This window comes from Pseudorasbora parva, chromosome 18 (assembly GCF_024679245.1).
Source record: "Pseudorasbora parva isolate DD20220531a chromosome 18, ASM2467924v1, whole genome shotgun sequence".
NCBI classification, from domain to species: Eukaryota; Metazoa; Chordata; class Actinopteri; order Cypriniformes; family Gobionidae; genus Pseudorasbora; species Pseudorasbora parva.
This window is the reverse complement of record NC_090189.1, coordinates 3,607,326-3,624,825: the sequence shown is the minus strand read 5'-3', so window position 1 is coordinate 3,624,825 and position 17,500 is coordinate 3,607,326. Positions and strand designations below refer to the sequence as shown.

General features: G+C 37.9%; 1 protein-coding gene across 4 annotated transcripts in view; it reads right to left on the bottom strand.

The window, feature by feature from the left end:
• Nucleotides 1–17,500, bottom strand: part of LOC137046937 (transcription factor 4-like) — a 196,233-nt gene that overhangs the window by 178,193 nt on the left and 540 nt on the right. For all 4 annotated transcript variants that reach the window (XM_067424441.1, XM_067424439.1, XM_067424442.1 and 1 more), the window contains exons 1-2: nt 17,479–17,500; nt 14,437–14,533 (exon numbers count right to left, since the gene is read on the bottom strand). The exon at nt 17,479–17,500 is cut by the window's right edge. In XM_067424441.1, coding sequence (XP_067280542.1) covers nt 14,437–14,503 — 67 coding nt within the window. In that variant the 5' untranslated portion in view covers nt 14,504–14,533; nt 17,479–17,500. The remainder of the gene's footprint in view (nt 1–14,436; nt 14,534–17,478) is intronic.

Genomic DNA, 17,500 nt, shown 5'->3' with positions numbered 1-17,500 from the left:
CACTTCAAAAAGCGCACGGAGAGGCCAACTTTTCCGCGTCTGTCACCTCGGAGCGCCGCGGCTTTGGGACGCACGGAGGCCGGATGAATGGAAAATGCCGACACTAGTGCACTTGAATTTCCCACAATCCCATTGTGCAGAAAGCACCGATTCGACACATTCAGATTGTTCTTAAGTGCTGCATGTGTCAAAACTTTTGCCACATATGTTGCAAGAAAATTAATAATAATGCAAACATAAAATATGAATATTTTATCATCGCAGCAGATTCAACTGTAAATGCAATGGCCGTTTCAACGATGGGTTAAAGGGTTAGTTCACCCAAAAATGAAATGTCTGTCATTAACTCCTCCCCCTAATGTCGCTCCACACCCGTCAGACCTCCGTTCATCTTCACACACAGTGTAAGATATTTTAGATTTAGTCCGAGAGCGTATGCAAGTGTATGCACACTATACTGTCCATGTCCAGAAAGGGAATAAAAACATCATCAGAGTAGTCCATATGAGACATCAGTGGGTTAATTAGAGTCTCTTGAAGCATCGGAAATACATTTGGGTCCAAAAAATAAAAACAAAAATGATTCGGATCGTGAGTCAAACTGCTGAATCACGTGACATTGGCGATCCGAATCATTGATCGATTCGCTGATTCATAACCGTTTGACTCTTTATTTGAGGATTGAACACAAACGCGGAAGAGAAGACAATGCTGAATAAAGTCGTAGTTTTTGTTATTTTTGGACCCAAATGTATTTCCGATGCTTCAAGAGACTCTAATTAACCCACTGATGTCTCATATGGACTACTCTGATGATGTTTTTATTCCCTTTCTGGACATGGACAGTATAGTGTGCATACACTTGCATACGCTCTCGGACTAAATCTAAAATATCTTAAACTGTGTGTGAAGATGAACGGAGGTCTTACGGGTGTGGAACGACATTAGGGGGAGGAGTTAATGACAGACATTTCATTTTTGGGCAACAAAATTTGTGCAAAAAAAACAAACACTAGCATGGCTCATTCAACACACTGGAAGTGAAGGTCAAGACGAGAGCAATGCATTGTGGGAAACATCTGAAGGGATATGCATGTTATTTAAGATATGACATTAAACCTGAAAATCAAAGGGGAAAAAAAGAAAACGAGCATCTTTCTCTCATCACACACACACACACACAGCCGGAGGAGGCGGATCCACACATCAGTCTGTCGAGATGAACACACACTCTTGCGGAGGGAGATTCCCCGTCGAGATCTTTTCATTTACCGCGTATTGTTTCGTCTTTCACTCGTTTATGCTGCTTTTCTGCGCTTCTAATGCACGGGATTAAAAAAGAAAAAGTGACAAATTCAGGTCACGACCCACCTGAAGGAAACCAACGCGATTGGTCTGAGTTTCGCGAGTGTGTGTGTGTGTGTGTATGTTTTTGTGACGTATGAGGACTCAAATGTGTATAATGCCATTGGTATGACACAGGTATTACAGGAGAGGGTGAAATATGAGGACATTACCCATGGCCCCACTTTACAAAAGGCTTATAAATCACACAGGAGGAGTTTTTATGAGAAAGTAAAAATGCAGAATGTGTGTGTGTGTGTGTGTGTGTGTGTGTGTGTGTGTGTGTGTGTGTGTGTGTGTGTGTGTGTGTGTGTGTGTGTGTGTGTGTGTGTGTGTGTGTGTGGGCATGTGTTTGTGACATATGAGGACTCAAATGTGTGTAATGCCATGGGTATGACACAGGTATTACAGGAGAGGGTGAAATATGAGGACATTACCCATGGCCCCACTTTACAAAAGGCTTATAAATCACACAGGAGGAGTTTTTATGAGAAAGTAAAAATGCAGAATGTGTGTGTGTGTGTGTGTGTGTGTGTGTGTGTGTGTGTGTGTGTGTGTGTGTGTGTGTGTGTGTGTGTGTGTGTGTGTGTGTGTGTGTGATGGGTAGGTTTAGGGGCAGTGTGTGTGTGTGTGTGGGTGTATGTGTATGTGTGTGTGTGTGTGTGTGTGTGTGTGTGTGTGTGTGTGTGTGTGTGTGTGTGTGTGAGCCTGTTTATGTGGTTTATGAGGACACAAATTTGTATAACTACATGGGTATTACACTGGTATTACACTATAAATGTGGTTTATGAGGACATATTAAATGTCCTCATAATTCAAATGGCCTTAAAAACACTAAATGATGTTTTTTTGAGAAAGTAAAAATGCAGAATGTTTCCTGTGATGGGTAGGTTTAGGGGCAGTGTGTGTGTGTGTGTGTGTGTGTGTGATGGGTAGGTTTAGGGGCAGTGTGTGTGTGTGTGTGTGTGTGTGTGTGTGTGTGTGTGTGTGTGTGTGTGTGTGTGTGTGTGTGTGTGTGTGTGTGTGTGTGTGTGTGTGTGTGTGTTGCTCATTCCTGCAGTGTGCATGGGAGTTTTGCATGCATATAGACAAGGCATGATCCGAGCAGACAGCACATCTAATAAACATATGAAAAAAATGTAAACTTTCATCAAATAAAATATTAACACTCACTGACTGTGAGATAATTAACAATATTAATAATATAATCACTACTAATGTATCCCTCAATGCAATGCACTCTCTAAAAATGTCTTACTAAATTATTCGACCATAGAAAACATAATAAATAAAATAAAATAAGCCAGGATTTTCTGGAAGCTGATTCTTAGTTAAAGTTGTTGATGGAAAACCAGCTCTAAACCCACAATGCATCAGGCTTTCCAAAAATACTGCGTTTGAAGCAATATGCATCAGTATGCTGTCTCCTATATGTTTAATAAAGATCATCTCGCTAAATAAATGCAGTTATTTCATATTTTAAAGAACTGCATTTCTTTTTTTGCATTTGTATTAAACATTAAACATCATGCATGCTGATGCACAAACACTTCTTTAAATCAATAGCAGTGATATGTGTGTTCTGATGCATTGTGGGTTCTTCTTTAACAGTGGTTTCATAATTTCTAATGTGTTAACTCAAGGACACACAATCGCATGACATTATGCACGTCTTCAAACACCCCGGCGACACACACACACACACACACACACACACACACAGCGCGCGTAACGGAGCGCAGCCGCGTTTCGGCTCAGCGGATGGACGGACAGGTGCGTCGGAGGATTCCCAAACGCACTCCGACATTCCCAGCAGCATTCCCGCGTCTCCCTCTCTCTTTAAACACACATCAGGCCGGATCGCAGGGATGGAAGGGGTTAAGCGCTTCGTGCCAGCATCTCATTTGCATACGGGTGCTTTCAGTTTTTTTTCGCCCCCCAAAAAGTTGGCAGCACTCCTCGTTTTCCATAATGCCAGCATTTGGGAATTGTGCGTGGAATGAAGCCGATCCAATCTCCTGCCTGCGACATGCATTTTCATTAATTACAGCCTTGTCAGCAAAAGCATTATCGAAGCTGAATATGAAAATGCTAATGAGCGCTCATTTACATATTTTTCTTTGTCGGAATGTCATTAATTATTACGTTTTATGATGATGAATGCAGCTGTCGATGTTCTCCGAAGCATAATTAGCTATCAGAATGCACAGATATGATCGGAGCAGAGTCCGAGGAACTTGCCATCCCGGGAAAGTTTCCTCGTCCGTCCGATCCCGGGTTGACGTCGACGCGGCTGACACACCGAAAAATAACCCGCCAAAAAAAAAAAAAAAAAAGGAAAAAAGAAAAAAGCAGCTTAATTAATGCAGTCCTTAATTACTACAGCATGATGTCAGCGACTTTAATTAAGAATTGGCTTGGTTACAGAAACTCCTGGCTGTAATAAAAGTCATTATGGAGCCGAGCTCCAAAACCCTTCAGTTAGATGTGCACCGCTCATTAACACACACACACACACATACACATACACACACACACTCGCGCATGCAACTCGTCTCCAAGGATACGGTTTAAAATCTCATTCTACTTTCCACTTTTTTAATAATAACCCAACCTCTGTGCTTTTGCACTTTTCTTTCCGGTCGGGGAAAGCGACAGAATCCAGTTGATGTGGCTCAGCCGCTGGGATCTGTGTTTATCAGTAAAAAAGAAAAACAAGGCGCGGCAGATGGGGCTATTACACATGACCAAACCGATCCATCAGGACTGAAGGGCCCAGGTGCAGCCCAGCCGCGCAACAACGCGTCATTTCACAGTCTGTCACACACACACACACACACACACACGGTCCTACATGAGCGACCCGGCGCTGCTCCCGCGAGGGCTCATCTGCACACGCATTCACACACACACACACACACACACATGCGTGGTCCTACATGAACGGCCTGGCCCGCTCCCGCGAGGGCTCATCTGTAGTTCCTGCCTGACTGAGCTTGACCTGATGTCTTCATCAAACACACACACACACACTTATACACGAACACATACACTATGGTAATCATTCATGCTACCATGACTGTACTTTGGTACTTTTTGTGCATTAACAGGTCCTATTATGCTTTTTTATCATCTTTCTTTAGTGTGTTGATTCTCTATATCAGTGTAATCCTGAAGCCGGTATAGTCTTAAGAACACATTCCTCATTTAAATAATTAATATGCAGAATAAAGGGGCGGGGCCTGGCTGAGTTAGTTAGTCATGTGTTGAGACTGGCGGTTGTGGTAGGGGGCGGGACATTTCCCAAACACCAATCACAACACACTGCTCCAGCCGACCAATCAGAGCGCAGTGTGCGTTTCAGAAGGAGGGGCTTCATAGAGACAGAACTAAACAGAGCGTTACTGACAGACTGGGAAGAGAGGAGCCGCAACAATGGAGAACATGAGGAAATAATCAACATTCAACATCAAGAGTTTTAAGAACAAAAACTTAGAATCTTAAATGAAATTTGGGCTATTAAAATGAAATGGAATTTAAAAAATATTTTTTAAAAAAATTTATATTCCTTGCACTCATTTTGAGATCATCAACATATCAATAATAATAATAATAATAGTGTGTCTTTCGCTCTGATTAGCAGCTGGTCAAAGTTTAGAGGCGTGTCCTAAAGCAGTGGACCAATCAGACCCTTTCTACCAGGAATATCAGGATTCTCCCAAAATAGCCTGCATTCCAGATGCCAGCCTTCGCTCCCCACGTGCATCAATGAGCCTTGGCCGCCCATGACCCTGTGGCCGGTTCTCCACTGGTCCTTCCTTGGAGCACTTTTGATAGATACTGACCACTGCAGACCGGGAACAGCCCACAAGAGCTGCAGTTTTGGAGATGCTCTGACCCAGTCGTCTAGCCGTCACAATCTGGCCAAACTCGCTCTAATCCTTACGCTTGCCCATTTCTCCTGCTTCTAACACATCAACTCTGAGGACAAAATGTTCACTTGCTGCCTAATATATCCCACCCACTAACAGGAGCCATGATGAAGAGATAATCAGTGTTATTCACCTGTCATAATGTTATGCCTGATCGGTGTATATCACTTGTGGAAATGTACCAGGTGCAGCTATAATTTACTTCAAAATATGAATTAAAGGGCTAGTTCACCCAAAAAATGAAATGTCAGTCATTAACTCCTCCCCCTAATGTCGTCCCACACCCGTAAGACCTCCGTTCATCTTCACACACAGTTTAAGATATTTTAGATTTAGTCTGAGAGCGTATGCAAGTGTATGCACACTATACTGTCCATGTCCAGAAAGGGAATAAAAACATCATCAGAGTAGTCCATATGAGACATCAGTGGGTTAATTAGAGTCTCTTGAAGCATCGGAAATACATTTGGGTCCAAAAATAACAAAAACTACGACTTTATTCAGCATCGTCTTCTCTTCCGCGTTTGTGTTCAATCCTCAAATAAAGATTCAAACGGTTATGAATCAGCGAATCGATTCATGATTCGGATCGTGAGTCAAACTGCTGAAATCACGTGACATTGGCGATCCAAATCATGAATCGATTCACTGATTCATAACCGTTTGAATCTTTATTTGAGGATTGAACACAAACGCGGAAGAGAAGCCAATGCTGAATAAAGTCGTAGTTTTTGTTATTTTTGGACCCAAATGTATTTCTAATGCTTGATGTAATGATTCAAAGCTTTAATACTGATGATGATTTTAATGCAGCATTATTTTAGATTGACTTTGCTTTTAACATTTTGGATCAATTTGGCTACTTGTTCAAAATGAAGCATCCCTGAAATTAAAATAAATCAGTATTGTGTTTTTTGTTATCACTTTTTATTCCTAAGAGAAGAAATAATAATAAAAACAATTTAAAGAAAATCAATAAAGCTAATACTGGATGAATGTTGAAGTTGAGGTGAGTTCAGCTCTGAGACGATCGCTTTAGATTTGAGCTTATGGTCAATTTACACCTCAGAGTCCCAGAAGATCATCGGCTCACTGTCACTCTCTCTCTCTCTCTCTCTCTCTCTCTCTCTCTCTCTCTCTCTCTCTCTCTCTCTCTCTCTCTCTCTGTGTGTGTGTGTGTGTGTGTGTGTGTGTGTGTGTGTGTGTGTGTGTGATGGACACTATAGGGGGATAGGATGTACAGTCTGTACAGTATAAAAACCATTATCCCGATGGAAAGTCCCCACAATTCACAAAAACCTAACGTATGTGTGTGTGTGTGTGTGTGTGTGTGTGTGTGTGTGTGTGTGTGTGTTCCAAGTACCATAGAAGCCAAACACACAGTGTAGCAGATGTCAAACTCTACAAAACACATTTACATATATGTTTGTACTTAATATTATTATATTAATAAATTAACAAATTAAATGTTTAATAAAATATAATATAATATAATATAATATAATATAATATAATATAATATAATATAATATAATATAATATAATATAATATAATATAATATAATATAATATAATGATGTAAAATACACATTGCTTTTTAAAATTAAGTTATAATACATTTTTTAATTTAGTTAAGTTTTGATTAAATTACTACAAAAATATAAACAATACTATATAATTTGTATAATATATAAATATAATTTTTATTTCTAAAATAAAAAAAAAAAAATTAAATACATGAATAATATTTTAAAATAATTTTAAAAAATGAAGAAAAAAATATAATATAGCTAAAGTACATTCATTAAAAATATATTTTACTTTATATTTTGATCAAAACCTAAAACAAACAATAATAAACCTTTACATATGAGCTCTAAATGTAATATTATTTTAATTAAATTACTTCTTTATTTATAAAATACACAAATAATAATCTATAATGATATTAACAAATGAAACCTAATTATGAAATAATTTAAATCCCTGCACTTATTTTTAATATATATAATTATATATTTTTATAATAACTTTTAAAAGACCTCACCTCAGATGAAATACCACAGACGTGAGGCGAGGCTTATTGTTGCTCAGAAAGCAAAACACAGTCACTATCATCTTTTTTTATTATTCCACATCATTTCAGAAAAAGTCCTCTAATAAATTATGAGCAATCACAGAGGTCAGCACTTTTCAAACAAACTTCTCTATATGCATAAAATACTGCAGGCCGACAGGAAAAAAATGCTTGCTGAATAAACAGCAATAAAGTATTTGTGTCTGAAAAGTGCTTGCAGGAGACAACAAGAATCCGGCGCTTCTTAACTGGGCCTCGCAGAGACCAAACCTGCTTACCAGTCTGGAACTTTTGTGTGCTTCATTTAGCAGGTACATGACAGGAGGAGAACAGTGTGCTAGTGTGGACTGCACCTGCTCACACACACACACACACACACACACACACACACACACACACACACACACACACACACACACACACACACACACACACACACACACACACACACACACACACACACACACACACACACACACACACACACACACACACACACACACACACACACACACACACACACACACACACACACAGCCGGCCCTCCAATGCCAAAAAAAACATCCTAAAAGTGAGCCGCTATTCCGCTGTGATTAGTCCTTATTAAACACCTCGCCATTATTACAGACTTCAGCCAATGTTTTGATTATGTCCATTAACACACACACACACACACACGCACACACGCACGCACGCACGCACGCACACACACACACACACACACACACACACTCAATAAGCCACGAGGACATGAATAGGAAACAATACGCGGGTCTTTAACCCTAAATATGGAATGTATGGAATCTTAAAGCGTTCCGTCAGACGCATCATATTTAGAAGCTTTCAGAAGTTCCATCAGGGGATCATTTTATGGATTAAGCTTTAATTATTTTATTTGTTTTATTAATGAATAGCTTGTAAACATATTCTATCACTAGAATTGTTTTTAAAATAACCAATTAAACGTGAAGGTTTTTTGGCATAAAGTGTTTGTTCGAACTGAACCCGAGAGATCAATATAAAACCACACTAACACTTCTGTGTACGAGTGTGTGATGAGAACTGTTCTCGAAAAAGATCTGCTGTAAACATTATTTGCAACCTGCTTTTTTAAAATAATTATTATAATTTGCAAGAACAAATGTAGTTATTTACTTCTGCCTCTCCCCATATAAGCAACCCAGAACAAACTTAGAAGAAATTAAAATGAGTCATTAGGAAAAAGAAAATATATATAAACACTGTAAAAAATTATTTAGAAAAAAAGGTACCTGGTTGCCTTAAAATTTTGAGTTAATATAATGAACATTTTTGAGATTCGACCACCTTTATTAAAATATTATCATCAGATTGTGTAAGCATATTGGGTAATTGTGTGTTTTATTTGTGATGACGGAGCCAAATTGTGCTATTTTCATGATTTATTAAATTTTTTATGTGGTTCAGATACAATAATATTTTGAGTTTCTATTTATTAAACAAATTTCCTTCATTGTATCAACTCAAATTTTTAAGTTCAATAAACTCAAAATTTTAAGGCAACCAGGTTACTGACTTTTCTAAGTTAAACCAACAAAAATCAACACATTTCTTTTACAGTTTGTATATATACTAAACTAAATAAACATATAAAAAAAATTTTTAATCCATTATATATGAATAATAATATTAAATAAAACATATTAAACAATAAAATAAAATGTTTACATTCAAAAAACAGCGTTAAAGTTCACATTTGAGTTCTGACTGTGTGGAATTTAAGCTGTGGACCAAACACTTCCAGTAATGTTCAACACACACCTTAATTTCACTATTTATAAATCCAAAACTGCCATCATATGACTCTCATAATTCTACACTGTAAAAAATATTTGGAAAAAAAGTTGCCTTAAAATTTTGAGTTCTTTGAAATAAAAAATTAAAAACAATCCGTGTAACGTAACAACGTATCGTAACAACTAGGGCTGGGATAAACGATTATTTTTTAAACGATTAATCTAGCGATTATTTTTTCGATGCATCGATTAATCTAACGATTAATTATTCCTGTCCGATTCGGTTACGATTCGATTCGATTACCGATTATCTCCCCATTAATTGCCTAATAGCAATTTATACATGTTGATTTAATTATCTGAATGAAAAAACGAATTCCTTAACATTGCAATATATGTTTATTGCTCTTAAAATTCCAAAGTAAGACTATACAAGAGCAATGCATTCAATAAAACCTTGAAAACATAAAGTAGGCTACACACACACACACACACACACACGCACACACACACACGCACACACGCACACACACACACACACACACACACACAAATAAATAAGTATTAACCTACAACAAAGAAACATATTATACGATTTTTCTATGTATGCAACTCAGCCTACAGGCTATGCCCATCGATTAAATATCAACAAGTTGGTTAATCAAATCCGGGGACACACTGCAAGCGTGAGCGTCTCGGCTGCGTGGCGTGTCTGTTTTTGTTTCGGCTCACATGTTAACAGGTTCTGCACACTGACTGTGACGCGCGGAAAAAGCGTGCATGCTGGAAATAGAAGAGCGCCTATTTTTCACGTGTGTTGGGAGCGTCTCCTCCGGGCCAAATAGATTAGGAAAAGATGTTTATATATCATTTTGACACGAATACATATTATTAAATTACATTTTCATGTTTGAAAGTCTGTAGGTTTACATAAATAGGCCTAATTGTAATAATAAAAAACGTCAATTATCGATTTTGAAATATTGCAACTGTCAATACAGAACGAAATATTCTGTAGCCTATTTTGCCGTCAATACCATAGATATGTGGCTACTCCCGACGTTTTCTTTGCTGTATCAGTAGGCTATTTATGTTTAACATTAGGAATAGGGCTTCCCTCCGCATCAATAGCAGCAGCAGCGCCGCGTCAGACACGCTAGTAGTTTGCACGCTTCTAGTGTGCAGAGGCAGAGAAAACGCCACACAGCCCCGTGGCTGATCCGCAACAGAAACGCCACGCGCATCCGCGGCATATGACAGTGAAAAAAGTTACATGTAGCGTGCATTATGGGCGCCAATATTCCGTTTAAAACCGGAATAGTCCTGGGATGAAACTGCTCACTTAGATGATGGATACCCTCGGTCACATCAGCGCGATTAGACATTGAACATTTTAAATTTAAAACAGCTTATTATGTAGGTAACGTAGCCAATGTGTCCGATGCTTTCACTTGATGCAAACGTTTGTTTTTGTGATTAAAATACATAAAATATTACCAAAACATCTGTCTTCCTGTGTGCAGAAATTTGTTTATGTAGCCGTGACAACAAAACGCGTGCGCGCATGCCTGTGATGCTCCGTGCGCACCGCGCGCCAACCCCATAAACTGTGGCCAACCCGCAAGCCTTGCACTTCTGAAAGTCTGAGGAGCCACTCGTGTTGCTACCATAGATATACATAATAAATAATATACTTAATTACATAATATACTTTATTATGTACATCTATGGTTGCTACTACTCTCCGGCGCCGCCATCTTTATTTTGAGTCTGACGAACCGACGCGCATATTTTGCGTCGACGTATTTTTTGCGTCGACGTCATCGATGACGTCGACGCGTTGTCCCAGCCCTAGTAACAACTTAGCGTAACAACGTATCGTAACATAACTTAGCGTAACAACGTATCGTAACATAAAGTAGCGTAACAACGTATCGTAACATAACGTAGCGTAACAACGTATCGTAACAATGTAGAGTAACAACGTATCGTAACAATGTAGAGTAACAACGTATCGTAACAATGTAGCATAACAACGTATCGTAACATAACGTAGCATAACAACGTATCGTAACACTGTAGAGTAACAACGTATCGTAACATAATGTAGCGTAACAACGTATCGTAACAATGTAGAGTAACAACGTATCGTAACATAATGTTGCGTAACAACGTATTGTAACATAATGTAGCGTAACAACGTATCGTAACATAACGTATCGTAACAACGTATCGTAACAATGTAGAGTAACAACGTATCGTAACATAATGTTGCGTAACAACGTATCGTAACATAATGTAGCGTAACAACGTATCGTAACATAACGTAGCGTAACAACGTATCGTAACAATGTAGAGTAACAACGTATCGTAACATAATGTTGCGTAACAACGTATCGTAACATAATGTTGCGTAACAACGTATCGTAACATAATGTTGCGTAACAACGTATCGTAACATAATGTAGCGTAACAACGTATCGTAACATAACGTAGCGTAACAACGTATCGAAACTAACGTAGCGTAACAACGTATCGTAACATAAAGTAGCGTAACAACGTATCGTAACATAACGTAGCATAACAACGTATCGTAACATAATGTAGCGTAACAACGTATCGTAATATAACGTAGCGTAACAACGTATCGTAACATAATGTAGCATAACAATGTATCGTAACATAACGTAGCGTAACAACGTATCGAAACATAACGTAGCGTAACAACGTATCATAACATAATGTAGCGTAACAAGGTATCGTAACATAATGTAGCATAACAATGTATCGTAACATAACGTAGCGTAACAACGTATCGAAACATAACGTAGCGTAACAACGTATCGTAACATAACTTAGCGTAACAACGTAACCTAACATAAAGTAGCGTAACAACGTATCGTAACATAACGTAGCGTAACAACGTATCGTAATATAACGTAGCGTAACAACGCATCGTAACATAATGTAGAGTAACAACGTATCGTAACATAATGTAGAGTAACAACGTATCGTAACATAATGTAGAGTAACAACGTATCGTAACAATGTAGAGTAACAACGTATCGTAACATAATGTAGAGTAACAACGTATCGTAACATAATGTAGAGTAACAACGTATCGTAACATAATGTAGCGTAACAACGTATCGTAACATAATGTAGAGTAACAACGTATCGTAATATAATGTAGAGTAACATAATGTAACGTAACAACGTATCGTAACATAATGTAGAGTAACAACGTATCGTAACATAATGTAGAGTAACAACGTATCGTAACATAATGTAGCGTAACAACGTATCGTAACATAATGTAGAGTAACAACGTATCGTAATATAATGTAGAGTAACATAATGTAACGTAACAACGTATCGTAACATAATGTAGAGTAACAACGTATCGTAACATAATGTAGCGTAACAACGTATCGTAACATAATGTAGAGTAACAACGTATCGTAACATAATGTAGCGTAACAACGTATCGTAACATAATGTAGCGTAACAACGTATCGTAATATAACGTAGCGTAACAACGTATCGTAACATGTTTTTTGTAAAATACGGCTCTGATGTCCCCAAATGAAATTTTAGCTCAGATAATTTTTTTATAGAATGTTAAAATTTCCACTTTTGAGCAAAAACGTGCCATTTTTGTGTGTGTTCCTTTAAATGCAAATGAGCTGCTGCTCAAGGGACGGAGCTTCAAGAGCTTGTGTTAGCAGCACCGATGACCTCATGCAGACACGCAATAAAACTGTTCAGCCTTTTGTGTTCAATCCGGAGTTGGACAATGATGGAGAGACTCAAGAAGAAGAATGAGTGACTGAATGTAGAATGAGACATGACGTTTCTGAATGACTAGCTGATTAATTTATAAGTTAACAATCTTCAAATCATTGATTAGCATATTCTGCCATGATAATCTCACCCCCTTTGTTGCATGTACCCGGGGGTGGGGTTTATGTAAATTTCAGGGTTAGTGATGTCACTAACCCGGGAGGAAGCTCGTGTAGTTTCTACCAGCCGTTTATTGTAGTCCTAAAAATTCTCCCTTTGCTCTGAACTGTGAGTGTTGTAACTTTGCAGATGTTGTTTATGCTCAAACAGCAACATTACACACTAACTAAGGTTAAATAAGTGGGTAACACTTTTTAAGGTTCAGTTATTAACCATTGCTTATTAGCATGCATATTACTAGGATATTGTCTGTTTATTAGTACTTCTAAAGCATATATTATGCCTTATTCTGCATCTCTTAATCCGACCCAATACCTAAATTTAAAAGCTACAAAAACTACCGTACTAACTATTAATAAGCAGTAAATTAGGAGTTTATTGAGGCAAAAGTCGTAGTTATATGTGTTCCTCATGCTAAAGTGTTACCAAGAAGTGAAATCATAAATCAACCAGCCCTTAACAAAACGTAACAACATAAAACTAAAATAGACATAAATATTGAGGTTTTACAACAAAACAATGTGCAAAAGAGCAGACAATCTTCTGTAAGTTCCTTTAAGGTTTCTTGAAGGCGGGAGATGGGCTCATGCTCATATTAGAGTTGGCATGGTTTGAGTCCAGCTTAATTAGTGTGGGCCGATTATCTGACTCACTGACCATTTGCTCACTGGACGAGACAGAGACAGCCAGCGGCAAAGCACGGCATTGTGGGTAAATGAGTGTGATGTGACCTGGCCCGGTGCATTTTACCGCATAATACGCTTGTAAAACGACAAACTATAGAAAAAAAGAGCCCAAAAATGAAACTAAGACACCCACAATCTAGAATTACTTCTCTCTGTTTTCAGGTCAAATATTTATATGCAATTAAAATGCGATTAATTTCGATTAATTCATTACAAAGCCTCGAATTAATTAGATAAATCGAATCCCGGCCCTAGTTTAAATGCATCATTATATTTAAACTGCAAACACACGAGGAGAGTCTCTGCATTAAAGACACACACACGGCAGATCAACGAGCGGCTCCATTTCTCTCCGATACGGCAGGAGATTAAACTCAATGTGGAGGATTTGAACTGTGTGATGATTGACAGGGCAGATAAACGGTTATGGGATGCCCGTAACTAAGCGACAGAGTCCCTTAAAGATGACGAAGTAGTCCCAAAGCTGGCGTACTTTTCTGCTACACACTCATAAATATGTACATTTTCTTCAAAAAAAGAGTACATACTTTTAGGACGTAGTATAAGGAGGCGAACTGGGACGCAGCATCATTCCCAATGGAAGCCAATAAAAAAACCAGCAATCCCATAATGCTCAGCGGCAGGAGAGTTGCTCTTACCTGCTAATCTGGAGTTGGCGTACGGCGGAGAAATGCTGTCATGTGACCCTAGGTCCCGGCCGGGCATGTGACCGTACTGAGAGCCGTCAGCGTAATTCTGCGGGGAGTCAAAGGTCAAAGGTCAACACATGAAATTTAAATGATACAAATTTATACATGACGATATGAAAAGAACATTTTAATTATAAATAATTCAATTATTATACAGATAAAAAAGTATATTATATTTTATTAAGCCTATACATGGTTCAAAAACCTTAAAATTCATTAAATATATAAATTATAAATTATATTTATATTATATAATAGATATAAATATTAAATAATTCAATTATTATACAGATAAAAAAGTATATTATATTTTATTAAGCCTATACATGGTTCAAAAACATTAAAATTCATTAAATATATAAATTATAAATTATATTTATATTATATAATAGGTATAAATATTTAAGTGTTTAATGGCACAAATAATAAATATAGTGAAAGTCAATGTATTTCAAACAGAAAAATACGAAACATAGTATTTACAAAAAGCTCCACTTTTCAAAGTTATTCTCATTGAATTTAAACATTATCTTCAAACACGTTCTGTATCGAAGGATGCCAAAGCAAGGAAAACATTGGCTTGTTGCGTTCGTTTTAAAATCCCCTTTAATTTAGTCTCTTTTTCTTGGCTTTAATATGCTCCAATTACTTAGATATTTGACTTGTGCTTTCTTTACTTTTATATATTCAGGCCCTTCTCAAAAAATAGCATATTTCATCCGACCAATAAGAGGAAAGTGTTTTTAATACAAAAAAAGTCAACCTTTAAATAATTATGTTCAGTTTTGCACTCAATACTTGGTGGGGAATCCTTTAGCAGAAATGACTGCTTCAGTGCGGCGTGGAGGCGATCAGCCTGTGGCACTGCTGAGGTGTTCTGGAGGCCCAGGATGCTTCGATAGCGGCCTTAAGCTCATCCAGAGTGTTGGGTCTTACATTTACATTTAATCGTTTAGCAGACGCTTTTATCCAAAGCGACTTACAAAAAAGGGGAGAGCAGTAGAAGCAACGAGACAAACAAGGCCAACAACCTGTAAGAGCTGTAAGAAGTCTCAATTAATTAGCACAGTACACAACTTTAAAAAAAAAATTTAATAGCCATCTACAATAGCCTGCTACAACAAAAACTCACGTATGCAAAATACCGAACACTGGATTTTGATAGCCACGATAACAACCCATTAGGACTAAGGCTGTTGCCCCAGCTGTTGTCGTTAAGCAGATTCAGTGGCCCAATGGGTCTCGCGTCTCTCAACTTTCTCTTCACAATATCCCACAGGTTCTCTATGGGGTTCAGGTCAGGAGAGTTGGCAGGCCAATTGAGCACAGTAATACCATGGTCAGTAAACCATTTACCAGTGGTTTTGGCACTGTGAGCAGGTGCCAGGTCGTGCTGAAAAACCAAATCTTCATCTCCATAAAGCTTTTCAGCAGATGGAAGCATGAAGTGCTCCAAAATCTCCTGATAGCGAGCTGCATTGACCCTGCCCTTGATAAAACACAGCGGACCAACACCAGCAGCTGACATGGCACCCCAGACCATCACTGACTGTGGGGACTTGACACTGGACTTCAGGCATTTTGGCATTTCCTTCTCTCCAGTCTTCCTCCAGACTCTGGCACCTTGATTTCCGAATGACATGCAAAATTAGCTTTCATCCAAAAAAAGTACTTTGGACCGCTGAGCAACAGTCCAGTGCTGCTTCTCTGTAGCCCAAAAGTGGCTTGACCTGGGGAATGCGGCACCTGTAGCCCATTTCCTGCTCACGCCTGTGCACGGCGGCTCTGGATGTTTCTACTCCAGACTCAGTCCACTGCTTCCGCAGGTCCCCCAAGGTCTGGAGTCGGTCCTTCTCCACAATCTTCCTCAGTGTTTTTTGCCACACTTTTTCCTTCCCACAGACTTCCCACTGAGGTGCCTTACAGCACTCTGGGAACAGCCTATTCGTTCAGAAATGTCTTTCTGTGTCTTCCCCTCTCGCTTGAGGGTGTCAATGATGGCCTTCTGGACAGCAGTCAGGTCGGCAGTCTTACCCATGATTGCGGTTTTGAGTAATGAACCAGGCTGGGAGTTTTTAAAAGCCTCAGGAATCTTTTGCAGGTGTTTAGAGTTCATTAGTTGATTCAGATGATTAGGTTAATCGCTCGTTAAGAGAACCTTTTCATGATATGCTCATTTTTTGAGAAAGGAATTGTGGGTTTTCATGAGCTGTGTGCCAAAATCATCAGTATTAAAACAATAAAAGACCTGAAATATTTCAGTTGGAGTGCAATGAATCTAAAATATATGAAAGTTTAATTTTTATCATTACATTATGGAAAATAATGAACTATATCACAATATGCTAATTTTTTGAGAAGGACCTGTATAATCATTATCAATATATCATTACAATGAGGATTTAGTGGTAAAAGTATTTTAGTCATAATAAAATCAAAATACATTAAAGAAATAAATCACTCAAATGTATTACTGAACAAGGTTAATAAAAACGATATCAAAATTATTCATCCAATATTTGTGCACTTTTATTGTGCTAAACATTCATGACAATTAACCACATTTCATTAAAGTAATGAATTTTACTCATGTTTGTATTTCTAATTCATTTCTAAAATTATTATATATATTTTCTATTATATATCATTTTTTGAAAAGAAAATTTTGTGATAAAATAAAACGTTACTTTTTTCTAATTTCTGTTTTGAATTAGACATTTTTGTGATTTTTAAAATGAGAATAACTGTAAAAAACAATAATTCACTCTGAAATGTGAAAAAATTCACTCTGAAAAAAAATTGTGCATTATATGCATGTTTTTTTATGCATAATGGAGTTAAAGCGTCACGACATGAACCGCGCGTTGACATCAACCTCTACTGGCAACAATTATGAGTCAAAGTTTGACATTTTACAGCAATGTCCATGCTCCACATGTCCGAGGTTTGAACTCTGAACCCGAAAGCGTTTATGAATATGTAAAAACTCACTTTTGTGGAGCGAACTCCATTT